Source organism: Oryx dammah, unplaced genomic scaffold, assembly GCF_014754425.2.
Source record: "Oryx dammah isolate SB20612 unplaced genomic scaffold, SCBI_Odam_1.1 HiC_scaffold_8, whole genome shotgun sequence".
Lineage (NCBI taxonomy): Eukaryota > Metazoa > Chordata > Mammalia > Artiodactyla > Bovidae > Oryx > Oryx dammah.
The window spans coordinates 40,419,163-40,436,587 of record NW_024070192.1 but is presented as its reverse complement, the minus strand read 5'-3'; the positions used below and the strand labels follow the sequence as shown (position 1 = coordinate 40,436,587).

The following is a 17,425-nucleotide window of genomic DNA, read 5'->3' as shown; positions in this document are numbered from 1 at the left end:
GTGATTTCCAAACTGTGGGGCTCACACCACAGGTGGGATTTCAGTACCTACCCACTTTAAAAATTTTAAGAGTAATGTGTTTATGTTCATGTGCGTTAGGGAAGTGTATAAGTATACACCAAATCTGTTCATGTTCATGATGTTTGTATATGACTACTGGGGTGGGGGCTCAGAAACTAAAAATGTATTCAGTCAATAATAGCATGGGTGATTTGTTAATTGTGAAAAAAACATACTGTATAAGCAAGTGGCTGAAATTCTGGAAATGCTGTCATGGAAAATACCAACAATTGGGAAAAGATTTAAACCAGGGATTTGCTGGTGCTGAAAAAAACACACGCTCAGCTTCATTAATCACCAGAGAAATGCAGAATAAAACTAGAATGAGATACAATTTGTCTCCTTTCAGTTTGGTAAAGATCATAAATTTTGGGGACTTCCCTGGCGGGCCAGTGGTTAAAAGTCTGCCCTTCCACTCCAGGGGATGTGGGTTTTGTTCCTGATCAGGGAACTAAGATCCTGCAAGCCACCTGGTGTGCCCCTCCAAAAAAAGATTATAAAGTTTGTTCTCACTTCAGCAGCACATATACTAAATTTAGAATGTTACAGTGAGGATTGGCATGGTCCCTGGGCACAGATGACATGCAAATTAATGACAAATCCCGTGGGTTGTTGTATGAAAAACTAATCAAATTAGTATTATTGAGAACAGGGCTCTTTATTGAGGAGGAAAAAGGAGAAAGAGAAAGTGAGATCATTGAGAGTAAGTAAAAATTCTGTCATGCTGAATATTAACTTCAAATCGCAGTATAAACTCATGACATAGTTTAAATATGTAATGAAAAGACCTATAAATAATGACCTGTCCAAAGCAATAAACACCTCTACTACCCTGACTGAAGTCTTCAAATGCCATCTCCCACTAAGAAGAACTGGAGCACTCTGGAGAAACAGCTGATTTTTTGTCTGGGACAGGGAGGGAATTTATCAGATAAGCCTGAAACATCTTGTGAAACAAGAAAGCAACAAAACTATCAGACTGCTGGAATGCTGTCAAAAGGCCTCAGAAGTTAGCTTGAAGAATCTCCCTCTGGCCAAAGATGGGACGATTTGAGTGTCAAGAAGGATAATTACTGCAGTAGAACAAAATCCCTAAATACACTTAAAATCCCTGAATTTATCATTACGCTAAAAACACTTCAAAACAAAAGAAAATCTCATTGGTTGCCTTCAAGAATACTACTGAACCAACTCATTACTTTTAAAAATTGGAAATAAAGGTAAAAAGTAATCCTTATGTGTTTCCTGTATGAACTGTACCTCTGGGTAAACAAATAGTTGCTGAGGGGACATTGCTCTGCTCTGAGAAGGAATGATGGCATTGAACAGTATTTGCAGTCATCATGAAGGACTGCTAACATCACAAGAAAAGACACGATGGCATGATTGCCATCTGAGGCAAGAAGACAACGCCACTTACAAAGCAGTCTTGTCGTTGTTTAGTCGCTAAGTCATGTCTGACTGTTTTGCGACCCCATGGACTGTAGCCCGCCAGGCTCTTCTCTCCATGGGATTCTCCAGGCAAGATTACTGGAGTGGGTTGTTATTTCCTTCTCCAGGGGATCTTTCCAACCCAAGGATCGAACCCACATCTCCTGCTTTGGCAGGCAGATTTTTTATAGCTGAACCACCAGGGAAGCCTCACAGAACGTCCTGCCCCCTTCCCAAATTAAATCTGATCAGGATTCTAGATCTAACTACCAGTTCACAGGAGGGACATATTAAAAGATACCATGAGGTTCCCAACAGCAAAATACAGACTGGGAAACTCTACAGGATAAACCATCTAATTTCTTTAACAAATAAATCTCATGGACAGAAGAAGGAGGGGTTGAGGAGGCATGGAAGAAGAACTTTTAAAAAGAGGCTTATAGACTGTAATATGGAGGGTTTTGAACCCTGATTCAAACAAATGGCCAATAAAATTATGAGATAATAGGGAAATTTAAGACTGATAGTTGATGATATTAAGAAAATTTCTTTATTTAAATATAATTAATAATGTTTTTTAATGTTTCAATTAAAATTTTCATTTCTGCTGTACAGCAAAGTGATTCAGGTATATATGTATATGCATTCTTTTTCATACTTTTCCATTACGGTTTATCACAGGATGTTTGATATAGTTCCCTGTGCTATATAGTAGGACTTTGCTGTTTATCCATTCTATATATAATAGTTTGTATCTGCTAATCCCAAACTCCCAATCCACCCCTTCCCCCCCTGCTCTCCCTCAGGCAACCGCAAGTGTATTCTTTGTGAGTGAGTCTGCTTCTGTTACCTAGAAATTCCATCTATAAGTGATCACACATGGTGTTTGTTTTTCTCTTTCTGACTTAGCTTGGTATGAGAATTCCTAGTTATAGCCACATTGCTGCATTGTTTCATTCTTTTTCATGGCTGAGTAGTATTCCATCATTTGTACCACATCTTCTTTATCCGTTCATCTAATATGGAATCATTGTTAATTTATTGAGTTGTCACCTCGGGATTATGATTATTTTTGTTAAATTCCTATAATACATACTGAATCATTTACAGATGGAATGTTTAATGTCGTGGGATTTCCTTCAGAATACTCCAGTGGTAGTAGGAAGAGGATGGAAGTTTAGATGAAATAAGATTGGCCATGAGTTCAAACTGGGTGATGGGCAATAAGAAATCCTTATAATCATCTTTTTTTGTATATGAAATTTTCCACAACAAAATTTTTTCTAAAAGTTGAAACATCCAATTTCAGTAAAGTAAGTAAAGTCGCTCAGTCGTGTCCGACTCTTTGTGACCCCACGGACTGTAGCCTACCAGGCTCCATCCTCCATGGGATTCTCCAGGCAAGAGTACTGGAGTGGGTTGCCATCTCCCTCTCCAGAGGATCTTCCCAACCCAGGGATCGAACCCAGGTCTCCCGCATTCTAGGCAGACGCTTTAACCTCTGAGCCACCAGGGAAGCCCAATTTCAGTAAGGGTCTAGTGAAATGGTCTCTTTCATATACTACTGATGTGAGTACAGATTGGTACAGGATTTTTAAGGACAATTTAGCAGTGTCTATCCAAATGTCCAGGGAACATGCACTCTGACTCAGGAATTTCACTTTGGAGAATGTAACCTAAAGAAATACTCAAAAAGGATGTTTCCTGTGACATTGTTAGTGATTGGAAGAAAATGGCAAATAACGACAACAGCCATCAATAGCAGATATTTCAATAAACTCAATAAACTACTGTTAGCATTTGCAGAAGTAGGCAAACAACTGCAATGTCTGTCAATAGGAGATATTTAAATAAATGATGGTATATCTATACAATGGATTGCCATGAAGCTATTAAAAATAATGAGGAAGGTCCATACCTGTGGTAAAATAAAAAATAAATATTTATTTTTTGTCTGTGGCTCAGAGTTCCTAAAACCCTTGGAATTTATTGTCTATTGTAAGTTAGTGAGATGACTCCAGATTGGGGGCTAGATAACTTCAGGATGGGGACCCATGGCCAAAGAAACCAACCACAAGATTAGAGGCTTAGAACTTCCAGTGCCTCCCCTCCCCTACTAGGGAGGAGAGAGGACCTGGAGATTGAGCTTCATCACCAATGACCAGTGATTTAAACTATCATGCCTACATAATGAAACTTCCATAAAACCCCCTAAACAGCACAATTCAGAGAGCTTCTGAGTTGGCAAGCATATCCGTATCCCAGGAGGTTGTGAGTCCCAACCTTATGGGGGTAGAGGCTGCTGCACTCAGGACTTTCCAGATCTCCCCTTATATACCTATTCACCTCACTGTTCATTTGTATCCTTTGTTATAGTACATATAATGCATTCTTGAGTTCTGTGGGTTGTTTCAGCAAATTATCAAATCTGGGGTGGGGCATAGGAATCCCTAGATTTGTAATTCACTGGGCAGAAGTGTAGGTAGCTTGGGCACCCCATTTGTAGTTGGCATCTGAAATAGGGAGTCCCTTCCAAAGTGGCTCAGATCGTAAAGAACCCACTCCAGTTTTTTGCCTGGAGAATCCCTTTGACAGAGGAGCCTGGTGGGCTACAGGCCATGGGATCACAGAGTCAGACACGAGTAAGCAACTAACATTTCAGTTTCATTTTCTGAAACAGGGGCAGCCTTGTGGGACTGAGTCCTTACCCTGTGGAATCTGACTTCGGGAAGTTGGTGTCAGAACTGAATTAAACTGTTCGTGTCTGAGAATTGTAAAATTGATTGGTGTCAGGAAAAAAAAAGTCACACGATGTGTATTGTCATAGAAAGATTTCCAAGACCTATTTGAGCTTATTTTTTTAATAGCAAATTTTAATTCATTGGGAAGAGTGCAAATTTTCTTATTGTAAAACAAAATGGTTACAAAGCCACAGTAAAAAATAACTGGTGCTGGCATAAAAGACAGACCCATAGTCCAATGGAACAAAATACAGAGCCCAGAAGTAAATCCTTACATTATGGTTAAATGATCTTTGAAAAGAGTTCCAAGGGGACTTCCCCGGTGGTCCAGTGGCTAAGACTGTGCTCATAATGCAGGGGGGCTGGGTTCTATCCCTGGTCAGGGAACTAGACGCTACAACTAAGACCCAGTGTAGCCAAATTAATTAACAACTAATTTTTAAAAGACAGGTAAACCTAATTTTTTAAAAAAATGGACAAAGGGCCTGAAGAGACATTTCTCCAGAGTCGGTATACAAATGGCCAACAAACATATGAAATAATTCTCAATATCACAATCATTAGAGAAACACAAATCAAAATGGCATTGAGATATTATCTCACAACCCATTAGGATGAACAACAGAAAAACAACATACAAAAAAAAACAACAACCCACAATTGTTGGTGAGAATGTGGTGATACAGCAACGTTTCTGTGCTGCTGGTAGGAATGTAAAATGGTGCAGACACTATGTAAAGCAGTACAGAGATTCCTCAAAATGCTAAAAATAGAAATATTATATGATCCAGCAATTCCATTCCTGGATATCTATTGAAAAGAATTGAAAGCAGGATCTCAAGAGATATTTGCACACCCATGTTCCCTGAAACATTATTCACAATAACCGAAAGGTGAAAGCCCAAATGTCCACCTATAGATGAATGAATAAAGAAAATATGGTACATACATACAATGGAATATTATTCAGTCTTAAAAACAGAAATCCTGTCACCTGCTACCACATGGATAAACCTTGAAGATGTTATGGTGAATGAAATCAGTCACCAAATGGCAAATACTGTGTGGTTTCAGTTATATGAGATATCTGGAGTAGTCAAAATTATGGGAACAGAAAATAGAATGGTGGTTGCGAGAGATAGGGGAAGGGGAAATGGAGAGTTGGTCTTCCGTGGATATAGAGTTTCGATTTTGCAAGCTAAAAAGTTCTAGAGATCTGTTACACAACAATATGAATATAGTTAACATTACTGAACTGTACACTTAAAAATGGTAATGAGAGTAATGTTATATGTTTCTATTACAATTGTTAAAAATAATAAAACACTTAAGAAAAATTTAATCAAAGAGGTATAAGACTTATATGTTAAAAACTATTAAACATCACTGAAAGAAATCAATTAAGACTTACATAAATTAATTAAGACCTATCCCATAGTCACAACCCACCTCCCAGTGCAGGAGACATAAGAGATGTGGGTTCAGTCCTTGGGTTGGGAAGATCCTCTGGAGGAGGGCACGGCAACCCACTCCAGTATTCTTGCCTGGAGAATCTCATGGACAGAGGAGGCTGGTGGGCTACAGTCCATAGGATTGCAAAGAGGCAGACATGACCGAACTTAGCATGCACACATTCCATGGTCACAAAGTGGAAGACTTAATATTGATGGGGTGGTAATACACCCCAAATTGATCTACAGATTCAGTAGAATCCCTGTTGAAAGCTCTGATTTTCTTTTGCAGAATGACAAACTGATCCTGAAATTCATATGAAAATACAAAAGGCTCAGAATAGACAAAACAATCTTGAAAAGGAAGAAAAAAGTTGGAGGAGCACACTTTTTGATTACAAAACTTACTACAAAGTTACAGTAATCAAAACAGTGTGGTAATAGTGCAAAGATAAATGGAATAGAATTGTGAGTCCAGAAATAAACCCATATGTTTATGGTCAATTGATTTTCAATTTTTCTTGAAGTATAGTTGTCATAAAATATTATATTAGTTTTAAGTGTACAACATAGTTATTCAATACTTTTAGATTATACTTCATATTGGTTTTGGTGGTTTAGTGACTAAGTCGTGTCTGACTCTTGCAACCCCATGGACTGTAGCCTGCCAGGTTCCTCTGTCCATGGGATTTTACAGGCAAGAATGCTGGAGTGGGTTGCCATTTCCTTCTCCAGAGGATCTTCCCAACCCAGGGACTGAACCCAGGTCTCCTGCATTACAAGCAGAATCTTTACCTACTGAGTAGCTTCATATTATTAAGTTACTATAAAATACTATAAAATACTTCATATTAAGTTATTATCAAATATTGGTTCTATTCCTTGTGCTATAAATTATATCCTTGTAACTTCTTTATTTTATACCGAGTAGTTTGTACCTTTTATCCCCTTTACCTATCTTGCCCCTCCTCCTACCCCTCTTCCCCCGAACTCCCTGGTAACCACTAGTTTGTTTTCTGCGTCTCTGGGTCTGTTTTTGTTTTGTTATAATCTTTTGTTTTATATTTTATTAATTAAAAGAATCTTTGGCCTCACTGTGTGGCACCTGGGATCTGGCACGTGGGATCTTAGTTTCCTGACCAGGGATCGAACCTGCACACTCTGCATTAGGAGGTGAAGTCTTAACCATTGAACCGCCAGGGAAGTTCCATAGTCAGGAGATTATTCCAGGAAGCAGGAGAGAGGGAGAGGGAGACAGACAAGAATGGAAATCCAATAGAGAGCCCATTATGGATTGGTTACCACTGTGAACCAGTTGTCATTCCTCTTGAAGATCCCTGAGCAACGATGCAGAGTATATGTCTCAGACAGGCTCTCCAAAGACAGGAGCCTGCGGCATTTATTAACCAGTTCCCATTTCCACCAGCCATGGATGCCCTAGGGATAACTTGCCCCCTGTAGAAGCTTCCATCTGGGATGCTTGAGAAACACCCTAGGGCACAAAAGTGGAGAGTAGTAGGGGTGGTTGTTTGCGGTGAGACCCCAACAGCCATGGGAACTATCCGCTGCACCTGCTGCAGAAATCCACGATGGGCCAAAGGGAGGTCGCACAGAACACAGAAAGTGTCTTCTTAGAGGGTTACTCAGACTGGGGGCCTGAATAGGTGCAGCAAGCAGAAGAAATTCAAGAAATGTGATTGGACAAGTAAGCTGGGGTCAGAGGATCCATTGTGAAGAATCTGATATGCCAGGTCACAAAGCTTAAACTTGATTCGCCAGTCTCTGGAAGCTAATGGTGTTCAACAAATATTTATTGAATGAGTGAATGCTAATGACAGATGCACCTGGGCCAAACCAAAGCTACTGAGATTTAGAATCTAGAAAATTAGCTGTATGACCTCTAACCTCTTTAATCTTCCATTTCTGTCTCTCACTACCTTGACAATAACACCTTCTTCACAGGGTTGTGGTGAGAAATTAGATGCAATCAAAGCCATATGGCCACTAGAAATGTGGACTCAATAAATGTCAGCTGCTCTACCCTTGCCCCCATGATGACCCAAAGCCAAGTAATAAAACTGAACTACCCACCAGCTAGAGACAATGACGTTTGCTCCTGGGATCTGTTTACAGAAGATGAATGTTGGCATTTCTGGCTATATTGGTCCTCGTGGAAAAAAATTAGTGGTATTGGTAACCACTTCCTTTGACCAAAAGGGAATCCAACTGCTGCTTTAATTAAAGGACAGAGTTGAAACTATCCTCCCAGGGAAATTACAAATTCAGAAATTGATGCTTATATGAACTTATAGGGTTTTTTCCTTTGTATTTAAATATGGAAACATCCTCCAATCAATATGCTGTTGACTGGGGTTATCTGTCTCTGCTATGTTGCATTTCTCCCCTATTCTGAAAGCTTTTTTTTTCTGCACCATGCAGCATGCAGGATCTTAGTTCGCCAACCAGGGATGGAACCCATACCCACTGCAGTGAAAGCTCAGGGTCTTAACTACTGAACTGCCAGGCAAATTCCACCATTCTGAAATCTTGTTGTTGTAGAGTTGCTCACTCATGTCTGACTCTTTGCGACCCCATGGACTGCACCACACCAGGCTTATCTATCCTTTACCATCTCCCAGAGTTTGCTCAAACTCATGTTTAGTAAGTCAGCAATGCCATCCAACCATCTCATCCTCTGTTGCCCCCTTCTCCTCTTGCCCTTTATCTTTCCCAGCATCAGGGTCTTTTCCAGTGAGTTGGCTCTTGGCATCAGGTGGCCAAATTACTGGAGCTTCAGCTTCAGCGTCAGTCCTTCCAATGAATATTCAGGGCTGATTTCCTTTAGGATGGACTGGTTGGATTTCCTTGCAGTCCAAGGGACTCACAAGAGTCTTCACCAGCACCACAGTTCAAAAGCATCAGTTCTTCAGCACTCAGCCTTCTTTATGGTCCAACTCTCACATCCATACATGGCTACTGGAAAAACCATAGCTTTGACTAGACGGACCTTTGTTGGTAAAGTAATGTCTCTGCTTTTTAATACGCTGTCTAGATTTGTTATAGCTTTCCTTCCAAGGAACAAGCATCTTTTTAAATTTCATAGCTACAGTCACTGGTGGCAGTAATTTTGGAGCTCAAGAAAATGAAGTCTATCACTGTTTCCATTTTTTCCCCATCTATTTGCCATGAAGTGATTGGATTGGATGCCATCATCTTAACAGAGGCCAAGATGCTTGTGAACTCTGCTTGATGGAAAACCCCTGCACTGGCTGGCTGTGGACACTGAAAGCGCTTCAGTCCCTCCCAGTGGACAAAGATAGTGGTGGCCTCAAGAAGGTAGGGACAGTGTCTTCAAAGCATGAAACAAAGGTGGGAGAAAAAGCAGCAGCTTGAGGGACTAGGTGAAGCAACGAGAAATCACAGGAGCTGGACACTCAACTCATGTATTTGAAAACATATCCATTTCCCCATGACAGTCGGTCACAAAGACAAATAGTAATGAGTCATACCAGTGACACACCAAATTAAAAAAAGAAGAAAGAAAGAAAAGGGAAGAAGGGATGTTGGAAAACTGAGTAAACACAGACTTTGTCCAGGAAGGAAATGCCAGAGTTGAGAAGTCTCAGTGCGAAGCACATTAGCTCCCAGCCTGGAGTGATTCACAATTGGAGTAGGAATTGCAAGGTGAGAATCCAGTCATCTGCCTGTTCATTCATTCATTCATTTCATTCAACAGTTATCAGCTATCTCTCAATCATGCTCTGCAAGCAGCAGCAAGAATATACACGTGGAAAAGACACAATCCCTGACCTTGAGAGCAGCTGTGAAAGAAAGGGAAACAAAGATGTCACTGATAATTGCTGTAAAGTGGAGCAAGGGCAAAAAGATAAAGACTTGTATAAGATGAAGTGTGTGACACAAAGAGGAGGGAGAGGGACCAGAAAAGGTTTCTCAGAGATAGAGTCGTATCTTAAAGGAGAGTTGGCGACCCCCAGGCAGCAGGTAGTTGTGCCTGTGTGGAGAGACCTGCTTTCTAAGGAAGAGGAAAACGGTACATTTAAGTACGCGATGTCTTTGGGACTTCCCTGCTGGTCCAGTGCCTTCCAATGCAGGGACCCCCAGGTTCGATCCCTATTTGGGACCCTAAGAGCAGCAGCGGGGCAACTAAGCCCGAGCACCACAAATAGAAGTCCATGTGCTGCAAGTAAAGATCCCACGTGCTGCAACTAAGACCTCACACAGCCAAAAATAAATAATTTTTTTTTTTTTTAAAGAACAAGATGTCTTTGGGGACAGCATGGAGTTGATAAAGCTAAAGCCTACAAGGAAGGCAGAGAGGTGGGTAGAGACCAAAACTGGGAAGATCTCCTTTGTGGGAGAGGAGTCTGGACTCCATCCATCCTGGAGGTGTGAGGAGCCACGGGGTGGGGGTGGGGGGTGGGGAAGGGTTTGAACAGAAGAGTGATACTATCTCGTTTGTGGTTGCATGCCTACTCGTTCGCTTTGGTCATGTCCGACTCTTGTGACCCCACGGACTATAGCCCACCAGGCTAATCTGTCCATGGGATTCTCCAAGCAAGAATATTGGACTAGATTGCCATGCCCTCCTCCAGGGGCTCTTCCCCATCCAGGGATCAAACCCCGGTCTCCTGCTTTGCAGGAGGATTCTTTATTGCTGACCCATCAGGGAAGCCCCATTTGTGGTTAAGAAATATCTTTCTGATACCTTCCCATTAACCAGCCTTGAGGGACAGCCTGAAAGAGATTGAAAGGTGGGAGAAGGATGGTCTGTTCAGATGGTTTATATGAGCAGCCAGTGGCGAGAACCTGGAGAGGAGGGGTCACTGAGTTTAACTCCAGTCCCCAAAGGGCACTGTGGCCAGGAAGAATTCCTAGCTGCCAAGTCACTTAAGCCTCTTACAGGATCAAATTCCTCATCCTTAAAATGAAGAAAATGTGAGTCACCAACAAGGTCCTCCCTTGCAGAGAGCATGGGACAGTTGATCAGGCCCTCTCTCCGCAGACAGTGGGACCTCACCAAGGACCCTGAGAAGGGGTGCAGCCAGGTGTGAAGAGGTGGTGAGGCGGGAGCCCTCCCTCCGCCCCTCTCCCAGTGTCAGTCCAGCCCCTGGTCCCCAGCTCCTTTCTTTTTCTCTTCAGAGGAATTGTTGAGGCCACAAAGAGGAAGCAAAGTGGAGGGTCCTCTTAGACGCCCAGGTCAGCGTCTAAGCCCCTGCCAGCCCTGGTTTGATTGAGTCACAAGGAGTCACACGGGCGTATCCTCAGCTTTGAAGCCACAGGGGCCTCTAAGCACAGCCACTTGGAGCTGTCATCCTTGCCCGTGTCTCCCTTGAAAAGCTTTAGTGAGCAGTGGAGAGAAAGCTTTAATGGATCTCAAACACACACACACACAGTCTCATCCCCAGTTTTGGATTAAGGAGCTCTGTGATTTTGGACATGTTAATTGTGTGTGTGTGCTTTGTCGCTCAGTCGTGTCCGACTCCTTGCGACCCCATGGACTGTAGCCCACCAGGCTCCTCTGTCCATGGGGATTCTCTAGGCAAGAATGCTGGAGTGGGTTGCCATGACCTCCTCCAGGGGATCTTCCCAACCCAGGGATCGAACCCAAGTCTCCCTCATTGGAGGCATATTCTTTACCGTCTGAGGCACCAGAGAGGCCCGAGTTAGTTCAACGCCCTCAATAAATCCCAGGCGGGGGACAACCCGGCCAGTTCGCCGACGGCTCCCTTGGACACCTGCCCTCGCCGCACGGCCACATCGCCTTTCCCGCACCTTTTCCTTCTCGGTCCCAGGCGCCGCCCTGACCCGGATAGGCGAGACTGAGGAGGGCCGGGCGGCGGAAGGTTGGCTGCGGCCCAGGGCGCCCCCGCGCGCTCCCTCCCCGCCGCTCTCGCCTCCCCGGCCGCGCGGCCCCGCGCTCGGGAGCAGAGAGCCTGTGCGGTCTGCGCCGGCGGCGGCGGGAGCTGCGCAGCGGGACTAGCCGGGAAGGTGCGAGTCGGGCCCACAGAGGCCGCTTACGGGGTCGGCTGCTCCGCAGGCCCGCTCCGCCGGGCGCTCTCGCAGCCTCCCAGCTGCCCGCGCCGCCCAGAGGCGCCCGCGAGGCTCCGCCCCCGTCGCGGCTCTCCAGACGTCGGAGCCCGGAGGCCGCCGGGCACGGAGCCCGGGCCGCAGACCGCGGGCTCCTCGCGTCCTGCCCCGGGGGCGGACCCAGGGCTCCGGGGCCCCCCGCCTCCGCCGCCGCCGGTGGCCGCTGACGTCAGGGAGGCGAAACCCAGAAGAAGAAGAAAAAGGCTCGAGGGCGGAAGGGGAAAAAAACTTTATTATTATTATTTTTTCCCTTATTTTCTATCTGGAGCAGAAGTGAAGAGCAGGCCACTGCGTCAGCGCGGAGAGAGCCGGGCGCGACCCCAACCCGCTACGCGCGGAGGCGCTGGGCCCCGGAGGCCCGAAGGGGCGCCCGGCATGTGGGACCCCCAGGACTTTGAGCGCCACTGGCGGGCCGAGTTCCCTGGGGAGGAGGTGCCCGTTATGCAGCTGGACTCGGTGCTGGACATGGAACGCGAGCTGGAGCGCAGCAAACTCAAACTGAAGTGGCTGCAACAGGTGCTGGCCGAGGAGAAGTTCAAAGCCGTCTACCTGCAGGCGGCCCTGGAGAAGCGGGACTTCGGCTGCGGGCGCCCGGAGGGCGGACTCGGCGACTGCGGGGGGGCCTCCGCGGAGGAGCCGGCGCCGGCCCGACCGGAGCGGGAGCCGCCGCCGCGGCCGCAGCGCCAGGAGGAGGGCGCAGCGGGCGGCGGTGATGGAGACCCCAGGGGCCCCTCGCTCCCCGACCCGGCGGTGGCCGCCAAGACCGAGAGTCCCCGCTACGCGTGCCTGGACCTTCCCACGTGGCCCGGAGCGGCGGGGGCCGGGGGCGCGGTGCGCAGCCTGACCGCCGCCATCCACCAGCAGCTCCTGCAGCCTCGCCTCCTCTTCAGGCCCCGGGAGGACTGCGCGCCCCCCGGCCACCATGGCACGGCTCCCAGCGCCGGGAGAGAGGAGCGGTCCGCCGGGCTCCGCGCGGGGCGGGGCTCGGAGGAGGGCGAGGCGGACGCCGCCTCGGGCGCGGACGATGGGGGCGACAGCAGTGACCACGATTTCGAGATGGTGGATCTGAACGAGAAATTCGCCCTCAGCCAGTTGCTTGTGGCCCCTTGCCGGCCCGGGACCTGCGATGAGGCCGAAAAGCCGGCGCGGGCATACGGTTCCCATCGCTGGATGCACCTGATCCTCGGGGGCCGGCGGCAGGTGCGCGGGAGTCGGGACCTGGAGCAACTGGAGGCAGAGGCCAAGGACGGGCGGGGCTCGCCCCCGGCGGCAGAGGAGCCCCCCCGGCGTCGGGCTCGCGAGCACCTCCCCCAGTGGCGGCGCAAGAGGTTCCTAGGGCTGCCTGAGCGGGACTCGCCCAGCCACAGCTCGCCCGAGAGGGGCAGTGACTGCAGCCGCAACAGCTCCGACCACGAGGACGGCTCCTTTGCAGGTAGGCGCACCCCTGTGTGCATCCTCGCCTCTTGTATCCTGTATCTTGAATCCCCCACCCCTTCCTGGCACACCCTGATGATCCTGTTTGGCCTCAGGCGCCTGAGCAGAAGAGAGATAAGATTTACGTGTTTACCTTGAAGGCACTTGTAGAACTTAAAAAAAGATGGTGCAAAGTGGATTTCGGTTGGGCGAGTTTAAGAAAATAAACATTAGGACGATGACAGGGGATGAAAAGATTATGCCCTCGACCGCACCGTGGGAGGAATCTATCCCTTGGGACCTCAGCCTTTCTACTTCATTGCAGCATCACCGCCACCCCCACCTCCAACTCATCCTCGCAGGTCGGCTAGGTTCCCCGGCGCCACAACTGATAGGATATCCTTCCCTGCACAGACTCCAGCGGTTCCCATTTCCCCAGATTCCTAGATATGGAAGTCTCGAACTTCCACTTAATATTCTGAACGGCTCTCGCATCTTCTCCAGCCTGTAGCTTGTGTTCTGGCCAAAATGAAGGAAGCTCTCACGGTGGGAAAGGTCCATTACCCTCACCACCCCCTTCCTTTGCTGACTGTCCTCTTCCTAGAAGGCAGCGCGCCTGGTCTGTCAGCTTCCTAGGAGCCTGAGTGGGAAGGGGAGGGCTTAGAATCATAGAGTTTTTGAGCTGGCGGAATGGCCAGAGATCATGCCTACAGCCGGGCCTTCATTTGATAAAGGAGGAAACCTAAGCTCAGAAAGATTAAGTGCTTGTTGGAGCCAGCTGGGACCTCCCCTGGGGCCTCTTGTCATTTTCTTGTTTCTCCTCATATCTGCCCTCTCTTCTGAGGACAGGACCTGGGCTTAGCCATCTTGTGGTGGAATCCCCTTTCAGTGGTCATCATGGTGCCTTGCGTATCAGTTCAGTTCAGTTGCTCAGTCGTGTCTCTTTGCGACTCCATGAATCACGGCCTGCGAGGCCTCCCTGTCCATCACCAACTCCCGGAGTTTACCCAAACTCATGTCCATTGAGTCGGTGATGCCATCCAGCCATCTCATCCTCTGTCGTCCCCTTCTCCTCCTGCCCCCAATCCCTCCCAGCATCAGGGTCTTTTGCTCAATACCTGTTTATTGAATAAATGGATGATTGCATTGAATTGAATGCAGTCTTCTGGCCACCCAGCTCCCCACAGGTCAGGAATGACAAAGGGGCCCAAGAGGAAAAGACAGATAGGAATGTGGGCTGTTCTGTGACCAACCCTCTGTTGCCCCAGGGACTGTCAGAGTCTCCTCAGCCATAGGGAAAGCATAAACTGTCCTCTGGTTGGGTCAAGCCAGGAACTTAAGATGTTTTCCCTGTTCAGTGAAGGATTAAAAAAAAAAAAATCACTGATGCTGGGATTCTTCCAAAATCTCCATTATTAGATCTTATCTGGGTGAGCTTGCATTTGAATGAAAAACTGTCCACTTTGCTAAAAGCACATTTGGAAGGGCCATCAAGTCATCTGTTGTGATCAATTACACTTATTCATTATCAGAGATTGGCTGCTTCTCCCATAGGCAATGCTTTTGCTGCCCATGCTAGTAACATTTTTATGTGCCCCCTTTAACTTAGAGTCTGAAGATTTCATTCTAGTGCCAAGTTCCAAATGCCCTCCATAGAGACTACCCAAGGGGCCCCAGGCCGCTTTAGAGCTGGCTGCAATCCCGTCTCGTCCCGGACCCACATCAGTCACTCGGCCAGGTGTGCCTGATGCACTGCTTTTCCCCCAGGTAGTGGTTTGATTTCTGTGCTCTCCTCTGTCCTTAAGGGCACTCTAGCACATAGAGCACCTTGATTCAGATTGGGAACTAATTCCCTCTGCCCTAACAATTTACAAGAGATGGTCTCTCTGGGTGGACCAATGATTAAAAAAAAAAATTTCCCTTCCTCTGAACTGAGGACTCCAGCCAGGGCACATGTCTAGCAGTCGTGGCATTGGCCTATGGTGCCTGGGCTGGTTTTCAGGCTCCATTCCAGGACCCTTCTGCAGGGCAGGCTTGTGTCGGGAGCCCTTGGAAAGCTGCGTGTGGGGGCCCTGCCTTCTGTCTCCCAAACCTCCCCAGTGAGGAAGCGAATAGAGGTGGACATGCATATTCATACAGGCATGCAACACATCCATGCACGCCTATAACAGGTATACACACGTGCACATGGTCACACGCGAGTGTCACGTGCACAGAGTCTAGGCAGAAGAGCCTTCAGACATACAGAGGGCGCTGGAGTGGAGAGGTTAGAGGACAGGCTTTTCCAGCTGTGGGTGACAGCCAGCCCACTGGAATCAGCGTGATGGGGAGAGAAAGCGTCATAGGCCTTCTCTGGCTGCCTGCCCTTGGCCTTCCCTGCTTCACTTCTCTCCATAGCTCTTGCCAAATTACCACCTCAGATGCTACAATTTTGCACGTGAATCTTATTCATTCTCTCTCTCGTGTAAAATGCAAGCTCCAAAGGGCAAGGATTTTTATCTTTAATCCACTGACATAGCCCCAAAGCCTAAGAGTGTCTAACACATAATAGGTGTTCCATAAATATTTGTTGAGTGATAGTTTTTTTTTTTAATGGAATGGAATAGAATGGAAAACATCAGAGTACATTGCACACAGTAATGGTGAGTAGTAGTCTGCTTTAAAGCTTTGTTTGGTTTTGTATACTTATGAATGTATACTGGGTGCTGATGTAGAATGTATTTCATGCTAAGGGCTGGGTCTAAAGATTTGAAAATGCTGATAAAGACCATGGGCTCTGAAGCTAGACTGCTTGTATGACCTTGGGAGAAGTTATTTGAATTTTCTGTGTTTTGGTTTTCTCTTCAGTTAAATGGGGCTAATAAACACAGATGACATCATACCGTTGATATGAAGAATAAATGGGATATCATTTCTAGAGGGCTTTGAACAGGGCGTGGCAATAGTAAGTACCCATAGTATTAACAAACTACAACTAACTACAACTCTGGGTCATTTTCTTTGAGTCAGTGCTTCAGAGCTTTCCACTCTCAGATCATTCTGGATCACAGGTGGTTTGTGTTTTTGTGTTTTTTTTCCTAGCCAGGCTCTGACTCTTTCTAGAACCTTCCAGAAACAGGGCAGGATCCAGGGTAGGGTGGTGATCTTGGCTTATGAGGCTCTATGGCTGGGTTGGCCCTTAAGCTCCTCCCTCTCCACCAGGAATCATGCCCATTTTCACTATTCAGAGAGCCTCACCCCATCGGGTTTTATTGCACAATTCAGGCTTTGCCTTCCTCTCAGTGTTTCAAGGAGAGAGAGCACATGAGACCTCACATAAAAAGGCCCAAAGGCAGAAGTGCCTTCCTCTTAGCTGAGGGGCAGACCCCCATACCAAGACACATTTGATCACATTTGACACATTTGTTCTACACATAATAGACAAATCAGGTTTTGAGTTAGAATTCCAATTCTTCTTTCTTTATTTTTTAAAAGTGTTTATTTATTTGGGTGCCACAGGTCTTAGTTGCAGTGCATGGCAAAGTGGATTCTTACCCCCTGGACCATCAGGGAAATCCCTAGAATCCCAGTTCTTTTAGTATCTTCCAGTTAGCATCTTATTGCCCTGTTGGTACTGAGGCCGACAGCATGAATGAAGGTGGTGATGCGAATGGGGTAGGGGTGGGGGTGGGGGCTGCAGAGCTAGAATCAGCCATGTTAGGTCACATGTGCTATGAAGACAGACCCATGTGTGTGCCCAGGCTCAGCCCCACAGCAGGTGTGAGGCCGTGAATGAGTCGCTGGCCTTTCTATATCTCAGTCTCTATTAACAGAAATAACAAGAATAGCTAACACTTCCTGAGGGCTTCCTTTGTGCCTGTTCCTGTTCTAAGCATTTTACACGTGTTAACTCATGTATACCACACACCAGTTTCATAAGACAGGCCCTATTACTGTTTCCATTTTATGTATGAGAAGCATGAGGCTCAGAGGGCTTAAATAAATCTGCCCAAGGTTACCTAGCTTGGGTACCTTGGTAACCCACAAGGTTACGCTAAGTGACACTTAGGATTTGAATGCACGCAGTCTGACTTGCAAGTCTGTGCCTTTAAACACCAAGCTATACTGCCTCCAATGACAGCACTTACATCTCAGGGTAGTTATGAAAATGACATACAATAAAATACTTAAAGAGTTGACTTTATTCACACACTGACCTTTAAATGCATATGTGTGTATATA

The 17,425-nt window shown here is 46.6% G+C and overlaps 1 protein-coding gene and 1 non-coding gene across 2 annotated transcripts in view; both read left to right on the top strand.

Annotated features, from left to right (window-relative positions):
- The first annotated feature begins 565 nt into the window (after positions 1-565).
- LOC120867532 lies at positions 566-672 on the top strand. Its single transcript, XR_005721951.1, has one exon. It is a non-coding gene; the product is annotated as a U6 spliceosomal RNA (small nuclear RNA).
- Positions 673-11,958: 11,286 nt separating this feature from the next.
- The window catches only part of ABR (ABR activator of RhoGEF and GTPase), a 194,515-nt gene continuing 189,048 nt past the window's right edge, over positions 11,959-17,425 (top strand). The window contains exon 1 of the mRNA XM_040243817.1: positions 11,959-13,223. Coding sequence (XP_040099751.1) covers positions 12,167-13,223 — 1,057 coding nt within the window. The 5' untranslated portion in view covers positions 11,959-12,166. The remainder of the gene's footprint in view (positions 13,224-17,425) is intronic.